Source organism: Chanos chanos, chromosome 16 (assembly GCF_902362185.1).
Source record: "Chanos chanos chromosome 16, fChaCha1.1, whole genome shotgun sequence".
Taxonomy (NCBI): Eukaryota; Metazoa; Chordata; class Actinopteri; order Gonorynchiformes; family Chanidae; genus Chanos; species Chanos chanos.
Window position 1 is genome coordinate 12,339,114 of NC_044510.1, and position 22,181 is coordinate 12,361,294.

General features: G+C 44.5%; 1 protein-coding gene across 1 annotated transcript in view; it reads left to right on the forward strand.

Annotated features, from left to right (window-relative positions):
• Nucleotides 1–19,752, forward strand: part of grin2ba (glutamate receptor, ionotropic, N-methyl D-aspartate 2B, genome duplicate a) — a 55,867-nt gene extending 36,115 nt beyond the window's left edge. Inside the window, exons 6-15 of the mRNA XM_030793560.1 lie at nucleotides 239–447; nucleotides 1,181–1,352; nucleotides 5,201–5,354; nucleotides 5,718–5,843; nucleotides 7,587–7,816; nucleotides 8,192–8,352; nucleotides 8,753–8,940; nucleotides 12,700–12,938; nucleotides 17,479–19,513; nucleotides 19,586–19,752. Of these exons, the coding sequence (XP_030649420.1) occupies nucleotides 239–447; nucleotides 1,181–1,352; nucleotides 5,201–5,354; nucleotides 5,718–5,843; nucleotides 7,587–7,816; nucleotides 8,192–8,352; nucleotides 8,753–8,940; nucleotides 12,700–12,938; nucleotides 17,479–19,513; nucleotides 19,586–19,752 (3,681 nt within the window). The remainder of the gene's footprint in view (nucleotides 1–238; nucleotides 448–1,180; nucleotides 1,353–5,200; nucleotides 5,355–5,717; nucleotides 5,844–7,586; nucleotides 7,817–8,191; nucleotides 8,353–8,752; nucleotides 8,941–12,699; nucleotides 12,939–17,478; nucleotides 19,514–19,585) is intronic.
• Nucleotides 19,753–22,181: the final 2,429 nt, after the last annotated feature.

Below are 22,181 nucleotides of genomic sequence, written 5' to 3' on the forward strand. Positions count from 1 at the left end.
TTTTTTCTACCTTTTGCACCTGTTTTTCATTCTCTGTCTCGCCCCTCTTGCTTTGTTCACGAGGCATTTTACAAATCTGTTAAAATCTATTAGAAATCCGTTGAATGCTCAACAGTTGAAGACTTGAGGATTAAATCAGAATCGTTATCAGGATTCATTGTTCACACATGAATTTAGATTTGAAAAGGACTCATCAAATTCAGATGTGATTGTTCACACTAGCGCTCTATCTTCACAGGTGGGAAAATGGGAGAACGGTTCTCTGACGATGAAGTACCATGTGTGGCCTCGTTTTGAGCTATATTCTGGATTGGAGAACCGTGAAGATGACCACCTGTCCATTGTAACATTAGAAGAAGCTCCATTTGTTATCGTGGAAGATGTCGATCCACTTAGCGGCACCTGCATGCGAAATACAGTACCCTGCCGCAAACAGCTCAAAGTCGTGTGAGAGATTACAAAAAACATCACGCATTCACTTATGCAATCAAACACTGACACTACCTAAAGTACAAGTTCATATACATTCATTCAACATGGTACACACACTACATCACCTCATACAGACGCAAACATGCACGTTACCATACTACAGCTCAGAGAGAATGATCCGGTTATACGTGCCCTTACATACTTTAACTGATGTCTACTAAAACTTGTTGATTTATGCAAATATATTTTAATGTAGTCGGTACATATGCCAAGGAACAAGGTATACAGTGACTGAGTACTTAACAGAACTTTATTCTCGGAGTGATTCATGTTGTCAGAACTCTTGGAGGCCTTTCTAACAATGATAAGATTGGCGATTGTTACTTTTCCCACCAGCATGTAATTAACTCCGCTCCTGCATCAATGCAAGTCGTGAAACAAAAGGCCACGTCTATTTATCTTAGCGATGACGGCCTCATTTCTCATTCCTCTGCTGGCAAGAGAGAGAGAGAGAGAGAGAGAGAGAGAGAGAGAGATAAACACACAACAGTGACATTCCTGTCCTCCTCACCCTTTTCCACCTGTCAGTCACGCGCTTAAACACCCCCCCCCCCCCAACAAAAAACAACCTCTTCATATCTGTCTAACTCCATTTCTCTAAAGTCTTCTCTCGTCCTCTCTCTCTCCCTCTTTCTCTCTCTCTCTCCCTCTCTCTCTCTCTCTCTCTCTCTCTCTCTCTCGCTCTCAGAAATCAAACAGGAGAATCAGGGATCTATATAAAGCGCTGCTGTAAGGGATTCTGTATCGACATCCTCAAGAAGATCGCCAAGTCTGTCAAGTTCACCTACGACCTTTACCTGGTGACGAACGGCAAACACGGCAAGAAAATCAACGGCACGTGGAACGGCATGGTGGGGGAGGTGAGTACAGCCCCATGCCTTGACTGGAAAGAGACTTTAAGAGAATACCACGTGTGCAAGTGTGGTTATTTGGAGAGCGGAAACAGGCTTGCAGGTTCAAATCCTAAAGCAGACATCTAGTTATGTGTCTGTAACCACAGGGTCCGGCTGCTGAGTGCCTCTAATGTCCTTGGACGAGGTTCGGCACAGAGCACCGTGGGTGCTTCACTCTGGTACCCCTGTCCTGTCCTTTACCCCCTTTGTAGCCTCCTAATGGATCTCTCCTGGCAGAGGACAATGATGTCATAATAGCAGCTGTGGAACCTTCCGTGGGTTCCATTAGAATGTTGACCTTCATCGGAATCAATGGAACCAGAATGTCAGCGCTTTGAGTTATTATGATTACAATGGATTGGCACCAGGTTATGTGGTTTGATTACAAGGGGTCTGATATAATCAAACTGCCACTTAACCTCACCTGTGACAGTGACAAATGTGGCTCTTTACTTTTCCATGGCATCCTTTGCGAGTGACATAGTATCAGTATATCAATCATTAGTGGTCCCTTTTTTAGAATGATTAGTGAGGCCTGTCTCTTTGAGCCTGTCTCATTCTGTGTTTAAAAAGTTATATAATTTATATATAAAATCTTTTTATTTTTCATTATTACCGGCATAATAAGGAACACCTTGCTCATATATTGATGAGTTATTCGAATTCTGGCCTCTTTGGTAATTAAAAAAAAAAAAAAAAGATTCGTTGATCATTTACAGAAACTGAGAAAGAGAAAGAGGTAGAGAGATATGGATAAAGAGAGAAAGTGAAGGAAAGAGAGCACGAGAGAGAGAGAGGGAGTGAAAGACAGAGAGAGAAAGAGAGAGAGATGGGTAAAGAGAGAGAGGGAAAGAAGGAGGGGGAGGTGAGTGTGTTTTGATAGGGCATATCAGGCCACTCTCTGTGATAACATGGTTTGATTGCATTTTGCTCAGTTGCTCTGGGCTGTGTGAACTCACATACTCAGCATCATTCTCGATTTGCTCTTTGCTCTCTCCCCTGCTAACTTTTCACAGAAATCCAATCCCAATAAATGTTTTACATTTAGTCAAAACCATTTTTTACACTGTTAAGCAACACGTAGATAAAGGTTCTTTAAAAGGAGAAATATTCCGTTTCATTTATTGTCTGCATATGAGTTTTGCCCATTTCCACATGCCTAAGATGTGTTCTATCATACCAAGTGCAATTTATATATAACACACAGTAGGCATTACCCGTATTGTGGTTCTAAGGGAAAGACTTGTGTGTGTATATGTTTATATATGTGTGTGTGTGTGTTTGTCACAGCATCTAGAAGTATGCTCACTGGCAGGAGTTCTTTTTCAACCCCACTGTACATATACACATTCAGTAACACATACACACACACGCGCGCGTGCGCGACTGTATTGTTTCCATGCTCTATCACTCACATGCCACTACACTGCTACCATGCTGTACCACTCACAGGTTGTCACACACACGCACACGCACACACACACTACACACCCACACACACACACACACACACACACACACGCACACACACTGTTGCTCAGTCACTCTGCCACCTGTTTCTGGGCAACAGTATTTCCCGCTCAGATGCCACGCTCAGGGTCCAGAGCACGCCATCACAAAGCAACCATGTCAGTGTTGATTAGGGCAGTGCCGTTTTGCCTCAAACTACACACTACTTATTTTCCCAAGAGCAAGGGCCTCACGTCTCCCTTCAAAAATCAGCCTCGGGCAAGTCGTGTCCATCACTTACCAGCCCCTCCTTTTTCTTGCTTTTTTTTTTTGTTTGTTGTTTTTTTTTTTTCTTTCTTTCTTTCGTAAAAGACTTGCACGGATATGGAACAGCATGTGCATGTGATTTGAATATGAAAGCTCGTGAACTCACACTGGTAATGTGGAGCGAATGCTGGGCAGTGTGTTTGTGTCAGTGGGAATGATTCTCTGGCCTCTTGACCAGACGTGGAAAGCCTGAGGACATGTCCAGCGTTCCGGTGTTTTCTGGTATGTTAATCCTTACCGTGGACCTATTACAACATGGTTTATTACAAGGATGTGACAAGCAGGTCCTGTTTTTTAGCTGCTCTCACAGTTACTCCGACGAGTGTGGCTTCATTTTATTTTATTTTTTTTGTATATACTATTCTTTTTAATTTGATTGGTTACAGCTGTTGAATAACAATAAACTGTGACTCCATGGCAGTTTATTAGTCATGCCAATAAGTCAGCATTGAACTTTTCTTCTAAACTTAATGCACATACTTCAAATGCTTGTGTAACCTGTACTTTAGGGAGCATCATGTGCTTTTGCGCGCCTGCGCGCGCGCACGTGTGTGTGTGTGTGTGTGTGCGTGCGCGCGCGCGCGCGCGTGTGCATTTGCGTGTGCGCATGTGCGTGTGCATGTATGTGTGCCTGTGTGTGTGTGTGTGAGGCACTAATGTCATCCCTCTTTCACACCTATAAAGGAATGATAATGAGAGTGGAGGACATCCCTCTGTGGCGTCCTCTCTTCTCCTCCCTCTGGCCCTGTGCCACTCTCTCTCTCTCTCTCTCTCTCTCTCTCTTCCTCTTTAATGGTCTCATCTTCAGTCCAAAGAGGGGAAACCATTATACATGTATCATATGTGGACTCTGGCGTAACCCTGCAGCGAACACAGAATAAATCAATAAATCATGTACGCTAACCTGTCCCTGCAGGACTGGGCTGTTGTTACATTTCTGCCCCGTCTTTTTCCTTCCGTCTGTTTCTTCCTTTATTTTGCACATGCACTGACTTTTGATGGATGGCAAGTCTCAAAACTCAACCTCCCCTGGTAATCCCAGTAATCCAAAATATTTGGAGCAATTCACTTGATTATATGAATTCGCCCGGGCCCTTGCAGACATAATTGTGTGTGTGTGTGTGTGTGTGTGTGTGAGTGAGTGAGTATGTGTGCGAGTGTGTGTGGGTGCGTGCATGAAGAGTCTGAGAGAGAGCAAGAGACACACACACACACACACACACAATCACCAAATCACATTTATTTTCTGTCACCTATTTTCAGCAACGCCCACACGAGTCAATTCTATAATACAGTCAGAGGAAACATCCTTACAGGGGAATGTATGTGTGTATGGAAACCTGTACAGGAACACACACACACACACATACACACACATACAAATGTGCATGTGCATATGCATACGCGTATTCATAAACACAGATACACATATACATGCATATGTGTAATTCTGCACAGACTTTTAATCTCTGAAACACACATTCATGAGGAAACTCACTGACACAGACACAACGATGATCTCACACAAAAGTCCACTCCACAGGTTAAGCCAAAAGGTAGCTTTCCCGCTACCCTTCACACACACACATATACACACACACACCTATTAGCACAGACGGTATTGTCCCACTTTAGCTTAGCGCTGTAGGGCCCAGGTATTTAGGGCTAAATTTACCTGTGGAGATAGAGAGGAAAGGATGGAGAGAGGTTCAGGAGAGGAAAGAGAGAGAGAGAAAGAGCAAGAGGGAGTGGAGTGGCTATTTCCAGCAGCTCTGACCCACTGTGGTAACCCAGTTTCTCCTTTCTTGGTTCTGTTGTTCTCATTCTCTCGCTCTCTTTTTCCCTCTCTGTGCACTAGTGACCGCTCAAGTCATTTGTCATGAGGAGAAACTGTTATCTGATCTCTGACCTTACTCTCTCTCTCTCTCTCTCTCCCTCTCCCTCTCTCCCTCCCTCTCTCTCTTTCTCTCCCTCTCTCCCTCTCTCCCTCTCTCTCTCTCTCTCTCTCTCTCTCTCTCTCTTTCTCTCTCGTTTATCAGGTGGTCTCAAAAAATGCTCATATGGCTGTGGGCTCCCTCACCATAAACGAGGAAAGGTCAGAGGTCATCGACTTTTCCGTGCCCTTCATTGAGACGGGCATCAGCGTCATGGTTTCCCGTAGCAACGGCACCGTGTCACCCTCTGCCTTTCTTGGTGAGTATCTGAGGCATCATTCAGAAATTTCCAAATATAAGCTACAACATATATGACAATTTCGTGTGTGTGTGTGTGTATATGTGTGTGCGTGTGTTTGTGTGTGTAGAGACCATGTGCTCCTAATTGTTGTTCAGTAAGAAAATAAACAAATAAGAAGTGGATGAAAAACTGGGTTGAGAGTGAGATGAGAAACACATGATAAATGCGTGGCTTGTTCACAGCTTGTTGTGGAGAGACTTTACCAACAATTTTCATTTTTTAGTCCATTCCTGCTCCTCTTCTACCTGTTTTGCTCTCAACTAAATGTCTTTTTCCCTCTCTCTCTCTCTCTCTCTCTCTCTCTCTCTCTCTCTCTCTCAGAGCCTTTCAGTGCTGATGTATGGGTGATGATGTTTGTGATGCTGCTCCTGGTGTCAGCCATTGCTGTGTTTGTGTTTGAGTACTTCAGCCCTGTGGGGTACAACCGCTGCCTCGCCGATGGGAGAGGTGAGTTCACTTCCACACAAAATGCATTTGTGTGTGTGTGTTTGTGTGTGAGGGTGTGTTTGTGTGTGTTTGTGTGTGTGTGTGTGTGGGTGTGTTTGTGTGTGTGTGGGTGTGTGAGGGTGTGTTTGTGTGTGTGTGTGTTTGTGTGTGTTTGTGTGTGTGTGTGTGTGTGTGTGTGGTTGTGGGTGTGTGAGGATGTGTTTGTGTGTGTGGGTGTGTTTGTGTGTGTGTGTGTGTGTTTGTGTGTGTGTGTGTTTGTGTGTGAGGATGTGTTTGTGTGTGGGTGTGTTTGTGTGTGTGTGTGTGGGTGTGGGTGTGTGAGGGTGTGTTTGTGTGTGTGTGTGTTTGTGTGTGTGGGTGTGTGTGGGTGTGGGTGTGTTTGTGTGTGTGTGTGTGTGTGTGTGTGTGTGGGTGTGTGAGAGAGTGGGGATCCAACACACCTGTGAAAGGGTCTCCTCACAGATATACACACACACACACACACACACGCACACACACACACACACACACACATACACGCATGCATCCACACTGAGACGCACACACACCCAGGCACACACCCCCAAAGCGATGTGACCAGCCATCTGATTCCTGTCCCGTCCTCAGCTGGACCCTGTGCAGGTGTAGCTCCTCTCTAACCCCCAACCCCCCCACTGCCTTTCAACAACAACATGCTTCATTCTCTGATGCCTCATGTTTTTTAACGTTCTCACGCATGCATTTCCATATTTTCAGGAATCTGACAGTGGCTGGCTGGTTTTTATTAGATCTGCCAGCCAGAAAAGAAAAGATAGAGCAAGAGGGAAAAAAAATCAATGTCTTTTCTCCTTTTTCCCTGTTTATGTTTGAGCTAAATATAGACGCATCACTCTCATCCTCCCCTGGGTTTAAGAGACGACAGTCTGACAAGATGTTACCTTTGTATTATGCTTTTGTTATGTGTGAGAGTGTGTGTGTGTGTGTGTGTATGTGTGTGTGTGTGTGTGTGTGTATATATATACAGTTATATATATTATACACACACACACACACACATATAGTTATATGTATTTGTGTCAGTGTGTGTGTTATATGGAACAGAAGATTTGGGGGGTTTTTTTGTAGAAGATCTTTCCAGAAACTAGCATACATTAATACGAACTTTGTTTTAAGGAAATGAAAAATATCATCCACATCCATGCTTTTAGTCTCTGAACTAGACACATCATAGAAAAATAACCTATTCCAGCCACCTCTCCGTTAGCACATCCAGTCTGTCACGCTGTATGATTTATAAATCGTATAAGGGCAGTTAAGTTGGTTTAGGCAAGAATCCACAACTAAGGCACATTGGAGAGCTTTCAGAAAAGATTGTGTAAGAAAACATTTTTGGATCCGAATTGTCTGCTGAACCACTGCACGTCTGTCTGGTTCACCTTTTGTTCACCCTTCTCTTCCACAAACGCGCAGCCGAGTTCTTAGAAGTAGAAGGGCTGTATTTCAGCCAAATGACCAAAAGGAAAAAAACAAAAAAACTGACTGAGAATGTCAGCTGATTGATGCCCAGGAACACACACACACACACACACACACACAAACCTCTCTTCATAACTGATCATCTCTTCTCTCCCTTCTCTATCTTTCTCTTGTCTGTCTCTCTCTCTCTCTCTCTCTCTCTCTGTCTTTCTTTTTCTCTCTCCCTCCCTCTCTCTCTCTTTCTCTCTCTTTCTCTTCTCTCTGTGTCTTTCTCTCTCTCTCTCTCAGAGCCTGGGGGGCCGTCTTTCACGATTGGAAAAGCGATCTGGCTTCTGTGGGGTCTGGTCTTCAATAACTCTGTGCCTGTTCAGAACCCCAAAGGCACCACCAGTAAGATCATGGTATCCGTCTGGGCCTTCTTCGCTGTCATCTTCCTGGCCAGTTACACTGCTAACCTGGCTGCTTTTATGATCCAGGAAGAGTACGTGGACCAGGTCTCTGGTCTGAGCGACAGAAAGGTAAAGCTACTCTCAGCTGTGCGGCCCCTTTTCCCCTCATCTCCCCTACTTAAAGGCCTCTTTTTATACTCCAGGGATAAAACTGGAGCACTGTCTCTGACTGATTCCTATGCTTAGGCAGACATGTCTGTTGTTCTGCTCCTTTGTCTGCACCTCTGTTTTCACTCCTCTCTCCGTCCTGTCCGTCGTTTTCTTTTCCCGTCTGTCCTTATGTTTTGTCTCTCCGCTCAACTGCTGCTTGTCATCTGTCTCTCTGCTTTTTTTTTTTTCTCTTTTTCCTTCGAACTTCTTCCTCGATTCCTTACCTTTACGTCATCTCTCATTTTTCCCTTTTTCTCTTTTCTTCTCTTCCTCCGTCTTTTAACCCCTTTCCAGTTCCAAAAGCCGAACGATTTTTCTCCGCCGTTCCGTTTCGGGACGGTCCCGAACGGGAGCACAGAGAGAAACATCCGGAACAACTACAAGGAGATGCACTCCTACATGGTGAAGTTCCACCAGAGGAACGTGGATGAAGCGCTCCAAAGCCTAAAAACTGGGTGAGTGGGGGGGGGGGGGGGGGGGGGGGGGCAATATAAAGTGGTTTGTGTCTGGCAGTCTAGCGGAGGGGAAATTGTGTGTGCGGTGGCTCTCGGATAATTACTTAGCAGTGGAACAATGTTCACTATTTTCCATTGTTGTACAGATAAGGGATTAATTGTGGTGTAAATCCGCAAATTTGAATGTCAATCGAGTAATTAGCAATCGTTGAACAAAACAAAACTATGCATTTCTCTCTCTCTCTCTCTCTCTCTCCTCTCCTCTCTCTCTCTTTCTCTACGTTTCTCTCTCACTCTCTCTTGCTCTCTCTATCTCCTTCTCCTTAACTCTCTCTCTCTCTCTCTCTCTCGCTCTCTCTCTCTCTCTCTCTCTCTTTCTCTGTATCTCTCTCTCTCACAGTAAACTGGATGCGTTTATCTATGATGCGGCAGTGTTGAACTACATGGCAGGCAGGGATGAAGGCTGTAAGCTGGTGACCATCGGCAGTGGGAAGGTGTTTGCTTCCACGGGCTATGGCATAGCCATTCAGAAAGACTCTGGGTGGAAGAGACATGTAGACTTGGCCATTCTGCAGCTCTTTGGAGACGGTAAAAGCCCTTTTACTTTGGCAGTCATAGAGCTTAGACACTTATGAAGACATAACACATTTCTTTTTTTTTCTTTTCTTTCTTTCTTTCTTTCTTTCTTTCTTTCTTTCTTTCTTTCTTTCTTTCTTCTTCTCTCTCTTTTTTTTTTTTTTTTTTACAAGAAAGACATCACCTGCCCTGCATAGCGGTGTTTCTGGGGAGGTTGCTGATGTTAACAGTGTTGTGAACTTGGGGGGAAAAGAAATGATGCTCTTGTGAATCTGACACGTAATGATCTAAAGATTTCTCACAGAACAGACTACTTATAATAATGTACATGTACAATCACAACAACACAGTTTGTGTTATTACTTGTACAAAATATGGTCCTTAATTAGTAAATGTAGCCATAAAACTCTCATTTTCTTGTCATATCAATGAATGTGTCGTTTTATATTACCAAAATGGATAAGTGCAAATATGACTAAAACATGAACCGGCTCCTTCTGCCTCTGACTGAAAAGATAAAGGTGTGAATGTGTTAACAAACAGATTCATATTAGCAGTTAGAAAGTTAGTGACTGTGCTACTCTCTGTGCGCACACACATGATTTTTTTTTTTTTCCCCCCATTTTTTTTTCTGTGGGTTTTGCGTCAATTTCTCGTAGTCAGTTGCTGACTGTCATGGTGAGCTTTATATATAGGCGTGACCTCCTGGTTGTGATTTGTTTGTATTTTGTTGTTCTGGATGGGGTCGGTTTACATCGGTTCGCCATTTTTGGATCGTGCTCCAGTTTCTCAGAGATTCCTGCCCTGAGGGCTCTTCTCCAGGGCCTTGTGTAGTATAGAGTCCTCATAAGGTAGGAGTGTAAAATCTTTTGGACCTCTACATTGCTCAAATTGAGTACTGAAAATTTCGAAAAAGAATTAGGAGTGTCGTAAACGTTGGCTTTGGGTAGGAATGCAGGGAATCGAACCGTTGGCATTCTATATGGACGGTATAAATACTGTTCCGAATTGGGAGAAATGCGATAGAACTCAGGACAGAGTTTCCTTGCGGTACGGTGACTGTTCCAATTGGCTGGGGTTGAGTGGCAGCTCTCTGGGGACTGTATTTCATACCGAGTGTGAAGCGTTTATGTGTTCCTCTGTCTCTCTGTGTGAGTCTGCATTTAACAGCACATTTCTACATCATTTCACACATTTAGGAAATAACACCCACACTCTCTCTCTCTGTGAAAATGGGTCGACAAGCAGAGACCTTTGTGTATGTGTGTGTGTGTGTGTTGTCCATGAGTAAGTGCTCACAGGTCTCTCTCAGGATTTCAATGTCATCTCGCCTCCACACTCGAACGTGGAGCCATCCCACTGTGGCCTAGTTTCTGTTAAAGATCCGCTCACTATGGTCCAGGACCAAAGCCAGTCTCTAACGCCCCTCCCCAGACTCTGGTCCATGCCCCCAGACCCTCGGATACATGGTTAGAGTAAAGGCCAGTGAACTGGGCCTCAGGGAGACCACACGCACACGCACACACACACACACACGCTCAAATGTACATGTACAAACACATATCCTTTATGTACATAGATATACGTTCAGTCATAAATACTAAAACACACGCGCGCGCGCACACTCACGCACAAATATACACAAATACGCAATTACACACACACATACACACACATACACACTTGAACATCCTCATGCGCACACACCTCCGCTCATACAATCCCACCAGTACAACACATGTCCTGATTCTTAATTTCCAACTTACACACACACACACACACACACCTCCAAACACATACACACACGCGCGCGCACACACACATACACGCACATTCAAAACCCCCATGGGAACCCAGCAGTGGCCATCCAGAGTCCACCCACACTGCCACTGTAACCTCAGCACTGCCTGCAGTCAGTCCGTCAGTCAGCCAGTCAGTCAGTCTGTCTGTCTGTCCTAACCTGAGTGGGCAGCAGGGTTTAGATCTGTTCTTTTACTGCTGTTGATGCCCAGGGGCCTACACAAAGAGACAGCACTGAATGTATGATTAATCAGCTCGTTTCTCTCACTCTCCTGTCCTTACGTGAATCTCTCAGCTGGGAATGAATAGTACAGGGAGACAGAGAGAAAGGATGACTTTTAACTGAAATAGAATCGAAAATAAACTTGTGATATAAGGCTGGTCCGTCTGTTTATTTTGGAAAAATCCTCTTTCTTTTCTTTTCTTTTCTTTTCTTTTCTTTTCTTTTCTTTTTTTTCCCCTCATGCAAAAGATCAGGTATACCTCTGAAACATCGCCCTTGTTTCCATATTCTGTACAGTTCCTATATTTTGCAGTTCCTATTATGTTGATGTTTTCTTGTCACCCACATTCCAAAGCGACTAGACGCGTTGTAGCACTCCGGGAGACGTCGCCCCCGAACACCAAAAAGAGATTTTTTTTTAATGATGGTTTCACTTATCCGGTCAGTTCATTTTAGTGGTCAAGGTCGCATGAAAGGAAAGAGTGAAGGGGACTGGGACACAGCCAGTTCACTGAACTGCTTTAAATTCTAATTCTTTTTAGGGTCTGACAAGTCAATAACTTTTAGGCGCGGGCAAAAAACGTTTAGCTTCTGCGGAGAGCCTGATAATTTTGAAACGGCTGTGTAAGAAGGCGAGGGGTCAGGGAACTGAGGGAAGATTCTTTGAGGAATTACACAGATTCACATGTCTACATAATGGACACACACGCAGTCATACGCCCGCCATGCATACATATGCATAACCCCCCCCCCCGGTTTGTCGCGTTCGAATGCCAATACATACACACAAGCCAAGCCAAGCGTTTTACACGCTCCGCTAGGCCTAAGCCTTGAAAATTCCAAGCACAAAAAAAACCAAAGACCTATTAAAAAAAAAATTGTCGTTGTTTTTATTTAAATATGGTAAAGTCTAGATTATTTCACAAGCTCAAATACAGCGGATTTTGACCTTTTTTGACCTCTCTGGTCCTTCTTTTTCATTCATGTTTTTTTTTTTTTTTTTTCCCCTTGTGCTCCAGATTTCACACACCCTCGTTTATGGCCCTCTCTGTTCCATTTACCTGCCCTGTTTCATGATTTACCTGCCCTGTTTCATGATTTACCTGCCCTGTTTCATGATGTCTCTGCGCTGCTTCTTCCTTTTTTTTTCTCCCTCACACTCTCTCTCTCTCTCTCTCCATTCTGTGAAGGCGTGTTGCCGCCCTGTGAAATGCTATCTGTGAACCTGTCACTGTCCTCATGGCCCCAGCGCTAATGATTCATACACATCAGGTCGCCCAATAGTAAAGTCTAATCAGTCATTGGGATAGTGTATGCAGATGCTGAAAGGACTATGTAGCTGAAATGTAAAAACACAGTAAAGACTAGGTCTACGTAAGGACAGTGTGAGAGTCCTGAAAAAAGGCATTGTAAGGACCTTGCCAGGGAATTGTAAGGATGATCAAGGTCTCGTGAGGACTGTCAACCTCAGCTTACACCTGAAAACACACTCATAAGCCAAACACTTGAACTCACTCACACCTTTAACACGTACACACACACACACACACACACGCACAGTCTGATAGAGAAGTAGCTCAAAGTCAGACAATACCGTATGCCTGGGCCTTTATCGTAGTCTATGCCGTGTCAGATAGGGGATTCAAGTGTGCGTGGGTGTGTGTGTGTGTGTTTGTTTGTGTGTACGTTCATACACACACATACCTGAGGCCACACAGCTGAGCTGGTTTGCTGTTGTGTTCACGCAGGTGAAATGGAAGAGCTGGAGGCCCTGTGGCTGACAGGTATCTGCCACCATGAGAAGAACGAGGTGATGAGCAGCCAGCTGGACGTGGACAACATGGCCGGCGTCTTCTACATGCTGGGAGCCGCCATGGCTCTGTCGCTCATCACCTTCATAGCCGAACACCTGTTCTACTGGCAACTGCGTTTCTGCTTCATGGGCGTGTGCTCCGGCAAGCCTGGCCTCACCTTCACCATCAGCAGGGTAAGCTAGACTAGGGAGGGAGGGAGGGAGGGAGGGATGTATTGTACTTGTGTTCTCCAAGCTCTCATTCCTGGGAGATCAGTTGGTGTACGTAGGACATGTTTTTTTTGTTTTTTTTTTAAATGATTCAGCATTCGCTGTCAGGAGATAAGAGTTATTATTACACAGATCCAGTTCTCAGAATATAAAACATCCTTCTGAGTAAAACCTCAAGAGGAAGTATTTACGATCAACACAAAGCAAAGAGAACTTCGCCGAAAAGAGAACTAGCTCCCTAGGCTCATGCTCTGTGCCAATATTTAGTTCATCTTCGTGCATGCACACAGACAAAGGCCTTGTGTCAAAACATCTGTGGCTTCTTTTACCCCATGAATGAAGAAAAAATTTAAAATAAACAAGCACCTCACTATCAAGTCCTCAAACTGCTTTTCCCTTTTTATGTGTGGAGACCTTACTTGCCAATACAAATTTAAACCCTAGATCAGCAGTGATTCAGCCACTCATTAAGGGATTTGATTGGATAGTGAATAAGACGAGCCAGAAGATGAGTCCCCATGAAAATATCCCCCCAGAACTGAATTTAAGGGCAGGGCTCTCTATTCATTCAGACTTTACCCCTATCAATGGTCACAATAACCTCACTTTTAGTAGGGTTATAAATGAGCCTATGTTTCAAGTTTTATTTTCTCATTACAGTTTTCAGAATCTATACGTTCAGCATCATTAAACATAAGACGGGTGGGGGTTGGGGACTTTGGGGTGGGGTGGGGTGGGGGTTGGGGGGTGACTCACTGAGTCAAGGAAAAGTTCTATTTTAGTAAAGTTTTCGCTACTGTTATTACCGCAGTAAATCGTAACTGTAAAACTGTATCGGAATGCGGACGAGGTGAAGCCGGTGTTAGAACGTTCGCGAGTTTAACCAGATGCTTCCAAATTTAGGCTTTTGGCAGCGCTCAGTTATTCAACCTACTAATCAGGACAAGCGTAATCAGTGCCACTGAGAGCTGTGGCCCGGGCAGAGAGCTCGCTGAATGCGATCCCCTGGCTGTCGACCGATGCCAAATCCAGGGTTTAGACGAGGACTTCTTTTATCTCTTTCTGTCTTTTGTTTTTGTCCCTCCCTCTTCCTCTTCCTTCCCGTGCTTTCATTTTGCCACGCTAATGCCCATTTCACAAAGGAGGGGTAAATATTTACGAAACGTTGAGCCAAAATCAATTTTCTACCTCTCTGAAATTGGCCGTTGAAATGGAGGAGGTAGATTAGTGGCCCTCTCGAGAGCAAAGTCACCTCCAGGTGTTTTCATTTGCATGGTGATTTGTTTTGACATTGCCACTCCGTAATTTCTCAAGCGTCTATGAAGGTGAAAGGCTTCAGGGCCTAACCTACACGACTGATTCACAACACGCTACATGTAACATACCACGCGCCGCATGACTTCTCACATCTGTACCCTGGGCCAACTCACTTACCCTACACGTACCCTAACCTACCTTACCCAACTGTATGTAAATATCAGCGTTTCACAATCATTCAACCAAGATTATGTTCCCATATGTTTACTGTAGAGTTTTGCTGAAGAGAACATTTGCCTCAAAATCCAACTACATTTTCACCCACGCATCTGAAATTATTTCTTCTTCTTCTTCTTTTTTTTTAACACTAGTGAAGCAAAAACGTGTTGTATGGGCAAAAACCTCGAGCACAAAAGACATATTTGGCCAGCTTATTTTTAATCATAAGAACGAGTTAGATGTTGGAAAACTTTTTTTTTTTTTTTTTTTTCCCAAACATTAAAATTGTTTAGGCCCACCCAGCTTTTGTGGGCATAGATTTTCACATCAGTAATTTCGATTCAACATTGCATATATATTAGAGTTGATTTCTGGACAGATGCTCATGAAACGAAGACCCAAAATTTTGAAATCACTTAACCGTTGCTTATTATTATTGCTCATCACATCTGTCTGTTTTGGAGGATCTAATTGCATGACAATGGAAGCCAATTAGAGTTTATTCTCATTTTCTCACATTCCGTCGCCGGGCATCATAGAGGCTGACTGTCATTGAGTTTGATGGTGGTCATTAGGAGATGCTTTCTCCACCGTACAGGATTTGATTGAGGGGTTTTTCATTTCACAGCTTAATCCAATAAACTTTATTGTCATCGCCCACCCCTAACATTCAAAGTCTCGCTGTATAAGAAATTTGAAATCAGTCACACCGGCATCCTTCCGTCTCCACGGAGACAGACTCCACTCCCCTTCCCTCTCCAGTCCTGATAGGAGTGCAGAGTAGGGGTCCTGCAGCCAAAGCATTCATCACGCATCCACCTGCGCTTTCCTATCAAAAACGAGTTCAAACTAAAGTGTTTATGCAGAGAAAATGTGTTGTCTCTAGTCTCTCTCTCTCTCTCCAACTACCAACGGTGAAACAAAATAACTAAAATGCGTTTTACAGTAAAGCTGCATTTGTACATGCAAAACATGAACATTTAGCCAGCGTGCCTGCCTAGCTGATGTTTTCTCTCTCGCGCTTGCTCTCTCTTCTTGGCCCTCCAGTGAATTCAGAAATCTAACCCTCAGGCCAAAGCTATTATCATTTACACTTCCTCCTCAAATAATGAGTGGGAGTGAGAAAGAGCATTAGTATTAGTTAGGTACATACAGTATCAGTGTGAAGGCCCAGTGGGATTGGTCTGAAAGCCTGGAGTTAGTCATCCAGTTTTGCTTGTTTGTTTCTAACGTAGTAAAACGAATTAAAATGGCCCATCACATTTCCCAGTTTATGTGTCTGAATAAAGCTCCTCTTTACTGAATTTGAGGGGGGGTTTTTTGATTTTTTTTTTTTTTTACTTTTTCTGGTTTATGTTCTGTGTTTCTGAAGACTTGACAACATGCATATACCCACAGCAGAAGATATTGTCAAAAACGAAGTGAAAAAACACATTGGAATGACAAAGCAGACAGCAGAGTAACCAAGAAAGACTGTGACAGGAAATAGTGTTCATTAAGGACAATCAGCTAACAGAAACAACCGAACCACACGTCCAGGGGGCGCAGTGCTAAACTATACTGCTGAGGTTGTGAGTTTGAATCTCAGTGTTACCAGTGCCTGGGTGAGGAGTCACAGACAGGGATGTCTCCCCGACGTCGCACCTCAGCGACTCCTAGTGTCAAGGGGGCACATCGACAGTATGCGAATATGGAGATTCAGCGTGGGCCTTAGCACTTGCTTGGTTTCCCCAAGAGGCACTTCTAACGTGACAGCTGAAAAGAAGGATGGGAGGACTTAAAAAGACAGGCAGTTCAGAAGAGTCAGCCACACGATATCAGGAGATACCTGTTATCATCAGGTCCCTGGAAAAAGGGCTGAACCATGTTCCATTTGACCTATCTTCCTGACCTTAAGCAGGGCCTGATCAGATGACCGCTAACTCTAGCATTTTCACCTTTGACCTTTTAGGTAAGCCAAAGGGTCCCATCAAACGAGCCCCCGTCTATGGACGGAAAAAATTAATAACCCAGTAAAATCATTTGACCCGATGGATTTTTAACCCCTTACACATCTGTCACATCTTGTTTAGCCAACTCTCTATTGTCAGTTTTTTTGTGTGTATATTGTATTATACATCACCAGCTGCAAATTGCACAGTTTGTCATGCTGTCATTGGAGCATCCATGTACTCCCGACACATTCTGTCGCTCGAGATCTCTGGAGTTTTATGTCATGTTGCTGAGATGGCTCAGGTCGATGTTTGGGGTATTTAATATGAGCCCGTGGCTACTGCTCAGCTGAATTCTAATCACATTGATTAAACCTATTGATCACTCCAATCCACGGGCTCCCAAATGTCTCCAATGCTATCAATCATTTCTTGTTTCTCTCTCTCGCTCCCCCTCTCTCTCTCTCTTTCTCTCCCTTACTCTCTGAGGTTGTCATGTTGATTCAAATGTATTCCATGGACCAGCTATTTGGAGATAATGTTTTCTGATACTTCCCTTTAATGCACTGGAGAGAGAACAAAGTTCCCATTAGTGGCCTGTAGTGTAGCAGTGGACAGTCAATTTATTTTGAATGGTCAACCAATCTTGTTTCCCCACAGTCCACTGTAAATGGTATGGCTCCTACAAATTTGGTTTGTTGTATGTAATCAAATGGATTCAGTGAATCCTTTATCTGGATTGCCTTGCTTTGATTCCAGTTTAATGGGGATACAAAACATTTAAATATCAACAGTAAAAACTGCAAAGTCATTGTAGGACAGCTTGTGCAATAACTTTACTATGACACATAGCTACTCTAAGCATTTTGTTGAGATGCATCATCATAGTTTATTTTGAATACATTTTGAGGGCAAAAATTAAACCACCATGTACAACCGTGACATATTTGCATCAATAATCAAGGCCACTTTAGCCTTTAGTCCTAATTATTATCTCTCAGATCTTACTTCAGCACAAAAACCTTCCTTAGGGCCTATATTGTTATTTATCTCCTTCACATCAGTTCTCTAACTGTGTAATAATTTTTTCTTCACAGGAGATCTACAGCTGCATCCATGGTGTTGAGATTGAGGAGAAAAGCTCTGCCCTCAACTCACCCTCGGGAACGATGAACAACACACACTCCAACATCATGCGACTGTTGCGAACTGCCAAGAACATGGCGTCCCTTTCTGGGGTGAACGGCTCCCCACACAGTGCACTGGACTTCATACGCCGTGAGTCGTCCGTCTATGACATCAGCGAGCACCGGCGCAGCCTGGCTGGCCACTCAGACTGCAAGCCAGGCTACATGCCGGAGGACAACATGTTCAGCGACTACATCAACGAGGTGGAGAGGACCTTCGGCAACCTGCACCTGAAGGATAGCAACCTGTATCAGGACCATTACCTTCACCACCACCCAAGTTCTGGCTCTGGACTGGCATTGGGGCTGACAGGACCTCCACCCAATAGGCCTCACAGCCTGGGCAGCGCCAGTTCCCTTGAAGGGGGCATGTTTGACTGTGATAGTTTGAGCGGTGGCGTGGCCCCTATTTTCACCACCCAACCCCGCTCAGCCCTGACCCACAGAAACATGAGCAAATTTGACCTGCTTCAGAGTCAGACACCACCCTCAGGACAGGGCTTTAAGCAGGGCCTGGCCGATCTTTACGGGAAGTTCTCTTTCAAAGGTGGCGCTTCCAGCTCAGGCTACATCGCAGGACATGACCGGTACTGCGGAGGAGGGGATGATGGGAACATCCGGTCCGATGTTTCGGACATCTCCACTCACACTGTCACCTATGGCAACCTGGAGGGCAATGCCAAGAAGCGCAAGCAGTACCGGGATAGCCTGAAGAAGCGTCCTGCTTCGGCCAAGTCCCGGCGAGAGCTGGACGAGATTGAGCTTGGTTACCGACGCCGACAGCACCATGGCGGCCACCACCATTATCATGGACACCGCTCAGTTTCACCGCCGCTGCTGCCCTCTGAACGCAAGAGGTTAGGTAACTCTTCTTCGTACCTTTTCCAAGACAAAGAGAGCCTTAGGGATTTCTATTTGGACCAGTTCCGCCCCAAGGAAGGGGTACCACAGTGGGAACATGTGGATTTGACAGACGGCCCTACCGGAGGAGGTGGGAGTGGTGGTGGGGGAGGCAACTGCACCAGTCTGGTTGCAGTAGATGACTTTCTGAAAAGCAAACCCAAGAAATCAGAGTGTAAGAGTGGAGGAGGGGGCTCATCAAGTGCAGGGGGTGATTGGGAGTGTCGGAACTGTCGTGCCAGTAGTGCAGGGAGCAAGCAGATGGCATTACATGGGAGTGGAGGGGGTGGTGGAGGAGGTTACTCAGGTGGCGGTACTAGCTGTGTAGCGTCCGGAGCAGGGGTTGACGGCAGGAGCAGTCGTCCCAGTTCGGCCACCTGCATGCGCTGCGAGGCTTGCAAAAAGTCCGGAAACCTCTATGACATCAGTGAGGATAACAACCACCTGTTGGAACAGATGGGGGGTGGTAAAGGTGGGTTAGCACAGTCCCAAACACAGGCCCAAAGGCGGAGGTCAGGCTTCAGTGGAAAGCCCTTACGACGGCAGCACTCGTACGATACTTTTGTGGACTTGCAAAAGGAGGAGGCTGGTGGGATGGGAGGAATGGGTCTCGGTGGAGGAGGTGGAGGCATGGGTGGAGGAATGGGCGCCATGCTGCCTCCACCCAGGAGCATCAGTTTGAAGGAAAAAGAGCGCTACATGGAGGGCGTCAGCCCTTTTGCCCATATTTTTGAGAGGCATGGGGGTTCGGAGCGAGACCGGGATCGCGACCCACTGTTTTATGGTGGGGACAGGTCAAAGGGAGCAGGGTCACCTTTTGGCTTATTCCGGGGGGGCGAAGGTGGCCTGCACCGGCGATCAATTGGTGAAAGAGACCTACGGGACAGAGATAGGGGTTTGCTAGAGGGAGGGGCTTACTCCCTGTCGAAATCTCTCTATCCCGACCGGGTGAACCAGAACCCATTTATCCCTACCTTTGGCGATGACCAGTGTCTCCTGCACAGCGCCAAATCGTACTACATGAAAAAGCAACAGCAGCAGCAGCAGCTGCCCAAGAGCAGCCGATCTGACCTGCGGGGCTCTGTTGGCGTCTCGTCTTTCCTGCCGGCGTCGGCCGCCGCTGGGGTCATGTCCAACATGGCTCCCAGGTTCCCCAAAGAGCTTTGTCTGGGTGGACTTGGGAACCACCATGGAGGACTGGGCATTGGCCAACAGCAGCGTCCCTTCAACGGCAGCAATGGTCATGTGTATGAGAAGCTCTCCAGCATTGAGTCAGATGTGTGATGACAGAGGAGTGAGCCGGGAGAGAGAGGGACAAGTGGATGAGTGCAGGGATTGGGGGGGGGGTGGAGAGTGGTGGTGGTAGTGGTGGTGTTGTGATGGTGTTACTGTCACTTTGAAAGAGAAGGTCTGCATAGTGACAGCAACCAAGGTCATAATGCCTAATGCTAAACAAAGTAACAGGGGAAATGAGAGGGGGAGATGGACTGAGTGTAATCACATATGAACAATAGTCTCTCTACTGACTTGTGGAGCAGAATCATAGACAATGTTGTAGCTTTTTGGCTTAGAGTCGAGGGTCGTGACTTTTACCTCAAAAAAACAAAAACAAAAAACAAAACACACACACACACACATCACCAATTAGATTTCAGGCGGCAACGAGTACACATTGAATGTGTGAAGAAACATCAAGTGTCATTTCCTGTAGCATTAGCATTGAGAGAGAAAGCCAAAACGAAAGTGTTTCACCTCCCACGGAGTGCTAAAGAGAAGCGAAGAGATTGACAGGAGAGAGGACGAGTGTGTCCATCTGGTCAAGTGGCAGGAGAGAGAGAGAGAGGTTGGGATACAAGAACTCAGTGGAACTGAGGAACTGAAGAGTATTCCGGAAGATGACGACTTTGTTAAGCCCCTCTTCTCTATGTACTCTACAACGGCCGTGCTCTCCTTCTCTTCTCCTCTCTTTTCCTCTGATCCCTCACGCCAAAACACACGTGTCTTTGATCCTAGTTTGCTTTGAAAATACAATCATGAATGAGCAAAAGAAATTCTCACTGAAGTTAACAGGGTAATATTGAAATAATAATGTTAATAACAATATTATGAATTGCAAAAGAATATACTAGTATTGATAGTGATAATGTTGGTGATAAATGACATGAAGATTTTTTTACTCGATCATACTTTGACATTTTTGATGCCATAATATGATTTGCCCATTATGGCAGGAACTGTGTTGTCAAGGTGAATGAAAGAGGCAATTGAAAGTCATAGACTATGAAACTCATAGGTCTCCAATTTAGTGTTTTTTCTTTCTTTTTTTTTCTTTATTCTGTTATCTCTTATCCATTTCTAAAAATTTCTTTACTCTTCTACAGAGATGTTGAGGTGGATGTTTGCACAAGACTGAGTGAGTGAACATGTTACTTGGAAGTGTTAGGTGACGTTTCTTAATAACTCAACTTGATCCGTTCCCCATGTTTTACCATTTTGTGGTGGTAAGTAATGAATATTGATTTTTAGTGTGTAACTGAAGGGGTTTCTATCAGTGTATTCTAGAACACACTATAGAACAGGTCTAGAACTTTTCTTTTCTTCAGAATTCTCGATCATAGTCACACTCTGACATTAACTGCATGCACAGGATATTGGACAAAAGTTTCAACTGGGGACATAAGCTGTTTTTTTTTTTCTTTTGACTGTGACGTGAAATATTGTGTTGAAGCAATGTGTATGTATTTGTTGCATACAGCACAGTATTATGTTGTATTCTTGGCTTCATTTAGATAGTACACTAGCTGGACACCACTTAAAGTGCAACGCTTCATCATCAACATGTCAAGCATATTAATGCTAACCTCTTCAGTACTGTAGTAGTCTGTACCCCATGCTGCAATTCAATGCAACACAATGTGTTGCGTTGCATTTTCAAGGCTTATTATTTTATTAAGCTGCAAAACTGTGTCTTTAAATCATGTACAAACCTAAGACCAATCAAACCAGGTTTTCAGTGCTATTTTAATACGTGACACACCAAAACATATATGAAGATTTCTCCAGGATCTACACAGCAGTGTTTTTACTGTTATATTTTCCTAAGATTTCTGTAATGTTGTGGTGAGGTATTAATCTCTGAGGAATTATAGACCCTGTGTTTGTCCATATCAATCTTGTGCACTGTAAAAATCAGACCCTGAAATTTATTGCAGGAGCAACTCCAGATTTTACTGAATATATAATCACCTTAGAGAGTCATTGAATCAGTGTCTTTTCTGTAAGTTGTGACCAGAGGTCGACCTTTAACTAAAGTGGAACAAAATTTCTGTAATTTTACTACACTTCATATACGTCACTGTCTCTCTAGCTCAAGACCAGCTTATTCGACTCTTGGTTTTTCGTCGTTTTTGACGAAAGCAGCGTAAACGTTATGCCTTATGAGGAGTTGACTGACTGAAATGACAAACGATGTTATTTAAAGTACGGTAGGATAAAGTCAGCGAGTGACCGAAAGCTACTGTTTATCTCCAACGAGTGAGGCGCGTCTTCTGTATAAGGGCTTCTAAGTAATGTGTTGAACATGTTGGTGAATTGTGTCCTAAATAGGGTGTCTTGCCCATATTGAGAATTGAAATCTTAAAGGCTTTTTTTTGTTTGTTTTCTTGTCTTAAAAAAAAGGAACATTGCATATACAGTTGTGTAAAGACAGTGAT